Source organism: Mesoplodon bidens (assembly GCF_964165515.1).
Source record: "Mesoplodon bidens genome assembly, chromosome: 1".
In the NCBI taxonomy this organism is placed as follows: Eukaryota; Metazoa; Chordata; class Mammalia; order Artiodactyla; family Ziphiidae; genus Mesoplodon; species Mesoplodon bidens.
The window spans coordinates 105,163,525-105,169,524 of NC_138176.1; the positions used below are offsets into that span (position 1 = coordinate 105,163,525).

Here is a 6,000-nt window from a genome sequence, read left to right on the forward strand (position 1 = left end):
GGTCCTATCATATCTAATCTAGGGGTGGACAAACTACAGCCTACCTGTTTCGGCCAGTCTAAGAAGTGTTTTTACATTTTTAAACGGTTGACCCCCCCAAAAAAATCAAAGAATAATATTTTATGACGTGAAAACTATACAAAATTCAAATTTCAACGTCCTTAATAAAATTTTATTGGAACAGAGGCACACATTCACTTACATAGTGCTTCTGGATGCTTTTTTTCTACAATGGCAGAGTTTAATGGTTGCTACAGAGATGTACCATTTACATAAAATGTTTGCCAATGTTCAAGAATCAGAAGACTTAATATTGTTAAGATGCCAATACTCCCCAAACTGATCTACAGATTCAATGCAATACCCATCAGAGAATCCCAGCTGGCTTCTTCGTAGAAACTGACAATCAGATCTTACAATTCAAATGGAAATGCAAGGGGCCCAGAATAGTCAAAACTATCCTGAAAAGGAATAAAGTTGGAGGACTCACATTTCATGACTTGAAACTGTGATACAAAACTAATGGCAAGGACTTCCTGGTGGAGCAGTGGTTAAGAATCCGCCTGCCAATGCAGGGGACACAGGTTTGAGCCCTGGTCTGGGAAGATCCCACCTGCCGCGGAGCAACTAAGCCCGTGCGCCACAACTACTGAGCCCGTGTGCCACAACTATTGAAGCCCGTGCACCTAGAGCCCGTGCTCTGCAACAAGAGAAGCCACCACAACGTGAAGCTCTCGCACTGCAACGAAGACCCAACGCGGCCAAAAATAAATTAATTAATCTTTTTTAAAAATTAAAAAAAAAAAACTAATGGTAATCAAGACTGTATAGGGACTTCCCTGGCGGTCCAGTGGTTAGGACTCCGCACTTCCACTGCCACGGGCCCGGGTTCGATCCCTGGTCAGGGAACTAAGATCCCACAAGCTGCCCCAGAAGCCGCAGGTCGGGGCCAAAAAAAAAAAGTGAAGAGACAACCCAAGAAAGGGAGTATCATTTTACAAATCATGCATCTGATAAGGGTCTAGTACCCAGAATATTATGAAAACTGTTACAATTCAACAATAAAAAGACAACCCAACTTTAAAAATGGGAAAGAATGAGGATGAGGGTTTGCAAGTTAAGTATAAGAAAGAAGCTGGGTCCCTAATCACTGGGGAGCTTCCTCAAGCAGACACTGCTGTCTTATAATAAATTCCTTCCTATTTAAGTTATGGCAGCAGAGTTTTCCATTACTTGCAGTTGAATATAACTGATAACACCAACTATAGCTAAATTATGTCATGCTTAGCAGACAGAGATGAACAAGTCCTGTCGGTTCTACCTTCAGAATTCAGTCAGTTCCCACCTTGCCACTGCCAACAACCTGACAGAATTCACCACCATCTCACCTGAGCACGTCGCTCACTTCCCACCTGCTCTCCCGCTTCTCACCCTGCTTCCCCCACCCAGTTCTCAGCCAGTATTCATTTAAAAATGGAACTCAACTCCTGCCACTCCTCGGACCAAACCCTCCAATTACTTCCCACCTCACTTGGAATAAATGCCACTGTCTTTAGTCCACCTTGAAGGAAGGGCCTACCGATCTATCTGGTACGGCACTCTCTCTACCTCTCTGACCTCAGCTCCTACTAAGAGTCTCCCTCTGGCTAATTCAACGGGCCACACTGTCTCCTTGCTATTCCTCCATCAGCGGGCTTTGGACCTGCTCCCTCTGCCTGGAACGCCCCTCCACATACCTTTATGGCAATCCCTGAGTCTCTTCTGGTCTTTACTCAAAAGACACCATCTCAGTGGCCCTTCCCTGGACACCCTATCTAAAACGTCAATACCTTATTAACCCTGACATCTCCTAGACCCCCTTCCCTGCTTTGCTGCTGTTCCTCCTTTGTTTATCACTGTCTAACATACTGTGTATTTTTCTTATGTATCCTGTTTCTGGTCTATGTTCCTCACTAAAATGTAAGCTTCATGAGGGCAGAGATTTATCTGTTCATGGCTGTAGCCCTGCACCTATTAGGATACTGGCTGGCACACATTAGACATTCAGCAAATAATTAAAATCAGAGAAAAACTAGGAGGGAATCTGAAGGAGAGTGAGAAAGTGCCAAAGGCCAATGTCAACTGCCTCATAATTGCAGTTAGGACCCTGCCAAGCTCTGGCACTGCCCTGCACGTCAGCTTTGCTGAGACTGTAGCTTGTACCGCCCGGAACCCCTGTATCCCATACGCTGAGCTAGGAGTAGGCACTCAGATCCTTCCATTGAAGCCCAAGCATGGCTGGTGACACTATAGTTCCACAGAGAGCAAGAGCCATAAAAATAGAACAGTTACCTTCTAATTGCTTTTGGCCAATCTTACTTTGGGGAATGGATTTTTCAGCTGAAACATCTGAACAGAAACGCCAAGATCCAAATTTGAAAGCAGTGAGTTCGTTACTCAAAATTAATGAATACTTGCTTTCTGAACAGCAAAGTACATAAAAATGTAACATTTATGCATTTTATTTAAAGTAACTATAATTAAGCCCAATGCAGTTGATTTCAGAGCATGCTAAGAACCTTTCAAAGTTACTATTCTGAAGTACTTTTGTTTTTAAAAATTTTTAAATCTATCTTCATATATATAATACATAGATTATATCTGGTAGGATACACAAGGAGGAAGCTTGCCTCTGGGAATGGAGTTAGGTACTCAGGAGAAAGGAATGGGAGAGAGACATTTTACTTACCTTTTTGCAATTTTGGAATTTGTACCATGTTAATGTATTATTTATGCAAAAATGATAGACTAAATTTTAAAAATAAGTCAATCATACATTTCCTTACAATAAAGTAATGAAACAAAATGTATCTACTTTGTCAAGCTGGCTTAAGAAGGAAACCTCTTTACACCCATATTTTGAAGAAGATAAGCTAATTCAGGTTCTGTCAAATCAGCATAAGAAACAGAAAGCATATTTTCAGACTGACCAAGTGTTTGAACAAGCAGACAGGGACGGAAGTAAGGTCTTCCTTCCCACCCAGAGCCCTGCTTGGTGCTTCCCGCCTTTGTATGAGATCACACAGAGCATGGACTTCCACAGCATCTAACTCCAGGAAAAGCACGACCATAAAAGTCTGGAATGGATAGTTATGGTTATAAATCACCTGCTGCAGAGAAAAATCAAATTGTCAAAAAACAAACAAATGAACAAAAACCAACTTTTTTTCCCTCTAAGTATCCAAACAGGTTTTTCAGCTTTTAGCAGAAAACTTAGTTTGTTTCTAGATTTTATTTTAACAGATAAGCCAAAATTACTCCCCAAATTCTCAGTTTCTAATGAAACCTCAGGACACAGCAAGGATCATATCAGAAGCATAACGAAGAAAACATTACTAAAAACGAATCAGCCTGAAGAAGGTACGCTTCTTAGAGGGGCGGCTTCGCGAAAACTTTCCTCGTTAAATGCCATCCTGTATACACCCAGATGAGAAAGAAAGGCCCGAACTGCAGCAGAGCACACACCCTGACCTCTGCTGAACACCCAGCACACAAGACTTCAAGGGAAAGTACTCGGTTCTCTTAGACGGTGTCATTAATGGCCTCTCTTCTGTTACAAAAACTTTCCCTGGCACAAGCAACGGAGACCCCCTGCTTCCAAACAGTAGCAGATGTCAGCAACAGGAAGCGTGTGTGGGGTCCGCAGACACCACTGCTCCGGCAAAGCTGGACTGCGACACTCGTGACAGGGACATCACTCGCCCCCAGCGATTAACCTCTCCCTCAGCAACACGTCATTTGTTTCCAACTGAGGACAAGGCAATAAAGGGCAGTCAACTCTTCCTAATATTTAAGCCAGTTTTATTGCTTCTCACGTGTTAACAACAACCGTCTAGACAGTTCATCGCTTACTTGGCAACCACAGCTCATTCAAGTGCCCTAAGGCCAACCTGAGCTGAGACAAGCCGGTCTCTCCCTGATGCTCAACATTCGCTGCGACTCCCGAACGACACGAAATGCCCTGAGGCTGCGGGAAGACAGCCTCGAGCCACAGGCTGCTTACAGGGGCCCTCGCAGGAGGCTCTCCATTGGGCCGCGCGCGCTCCCCCGCCCTCCAGCCCGACGTCCCATGGCATGATGTCACCACTGTCTCCGCATCACTCCGGCTCCAATTCCCGGAGCATGCTGCGCCCCCAGCCCTCCTCCTCTCAGACCAGGAAGAGAGGGACGGGACGCGGCCTCGGCTCTGCCAAGTTCTGCTCGCAACACAGCCCCGGTTCCTCCCCTAACTTCGCAGCCGGGAGAGCAGGGGACTGGGGCCGGGGCCGCCCCGGCGCCTCCGGGAGAGGCCGGCGAAGCTCCCCGCGCCTGCCGAGGGCCGGAGACCCACGCGGGGTCGGGGAACGGGGTGGGGACCACGGGGCGGCCCTGTCGCCGCGGGCCGGGGAGCTGCAGCGGGCCCGCACTCACGGTCGGTGCAGCGGCTCCTCGGCCACGGCCGGTCCGGGCGGCGGCGGCGGCGGCGGGGGCGGCGGCGACTGCGGCTGAGGCGGCGGCTGCGCCTGCGGCGGCGGCTGAGGGGGCTGAGGCGGCGGCGGCGGCGGCTGCTGCTGTTGCTGCTGCTGCTGCTGCTGGAAGGACTTGAGGGACTCGAAGGCCTTCATCAGCTTTTCCAGGGTCGCCATGGCGGCCTCCCGCCCCGCGGGAACAGCCCCCGGAGCCCTCGGACCTGCTCGCGGTTCCGCTCAGCAGCGCGGCAATGAATGAGACTCGGGGCCGCGGGCAGGAGCGGATCCGAAGCGCTCGGCCATCTTGGGTCCGTCCCGGCAGCCCCCGCGGCCCTGCGTCCCGCGACGCTCCGTCGGAGGGGCGGGGCCAGGCTGGCGAGATTGACAGCCAGAGGCGGCGGCCTCCGCCATTGGCCGGGCGCGGTGCTAACCAGTCCCCCGCGCCTGCCGTCTCGCCTCCTAGGACCGCCGCGACCACGGAGACCCCAGCGCTCCTCCCGGGCGAGGATTAGGGGCGCGGCGAGGAGGGGCGGGGCGGTCGTGAGCGTCATGCTCCCTCGGGAAGAAACCCCTAGTCGAGGAGACCCCGGCCGACGCCCGGCGGGTGGCAGGGAGGGCCGGCCGTGGACTCGGAGCCGGAGACCCTGCGAGGGTGCTTGCTCACTCAGCGGCCCGGGCGGAGGGAGGGCTCACGAGACAGCCTTGCAGAGGAGGAAGGGGGAAGTGGGTCGCCCCGCGCGGAGCCAGAGGACCCTCAGGGCGGGAGCCCAGGTGTGGCCCCCAGAGAGGAACGGAGCCCTGGAGAGCCAGTCTGCAGCTCGAGGAGGAGCTGAGGGGCTTGGCGGAGGGCCTGGGGCAGGGACGGGTGGTAAAAACCTGCCTGGTCAGTGCCTGCTGCCCGGAGAGGCCGTGGCTGGTGCAGCGAGAAGCAGCTTTGATCCCAGAGACTGCCCCACAGGCACGACTGCCCGGTCCAAGGGTGTGCCCCCCTTGAGCGAGGCCGGCCTTGAGCGAGGCCGGCCGGCGTGGGAGGGTCCCGGACTCCAGAGCCTCGCCACCCGGAGGGGCGGCGTCCGCTTGCCCGCAGGGAGTGAGTGGCCCTCAGAGAAGCCGCCTGGGGCAAGCAGCATGAAGCCTCCAGAGCCCACTCAGGGCAGCGACCTGTTCTAGGCCACAAGCCACGTCTCCGCCTGTTGTCCCAAAGCAGTCAGGCGAACCCAGCATCGCCACAGGAAGCCTTGTCCCCAAGGGGACAGCAACCGCCCCCCCTTCAGGGGAAGGACCTCAGAGAACCTTGCCGCAAGCCTTGAGGTCCCAGTTCCCTGATTTAATAAAGGCCCTTGTCCACAGGCCAAGCCATGTGCCAGCCCTCACACAGGACAGGCTACAATGACGGGGCTCCAGGCTGTCAGGTACTGTGGTGGGCAGACTTCTCGGATGACCTAGTGACCCCCTCCTGAGATTCACCACCTTGTATAGTCCCCTCCCCTTGAGAGTGGGCTGTCACTGGTGG

At 52.4% G+C, this 6,000-nt stretch overlaps 1 protein-coding gene across 5 annotated transcripts in view; it reads right to left on the reverse strand.

Annotated features, from left to right (window-relative positions):
- The window catches only part of HTT (huntingtin), a 138,139-nt gene extending 133,338 nt beyond the window's left edge, over positions 1-4,801 (reverse strand). For 3 of the 5 annotated variants that reach the window (XM_081229213.1, XM_081229212.1, XM_081229211.1), the window contains exon 1: positions 4,450-4,801. In XM_081229213.1, coding sequence (XP_081085339.1) covers positions 4,450-4,664 — 215 coding nt within the window. In that variant the 5' untranslated portion in view covers positions 4,665-4,801. Of the gene's footprint in view, positions 1-3,891; positions 3,911-4,449 lie in introns of those variants that run through there. The other 2 variants (XM_081229214.1, XM_081229215.1) reach the window with 2 other exon arrangements.
- Positions 4,802-6,000: the final 1,199 nt, after the last annotated feature.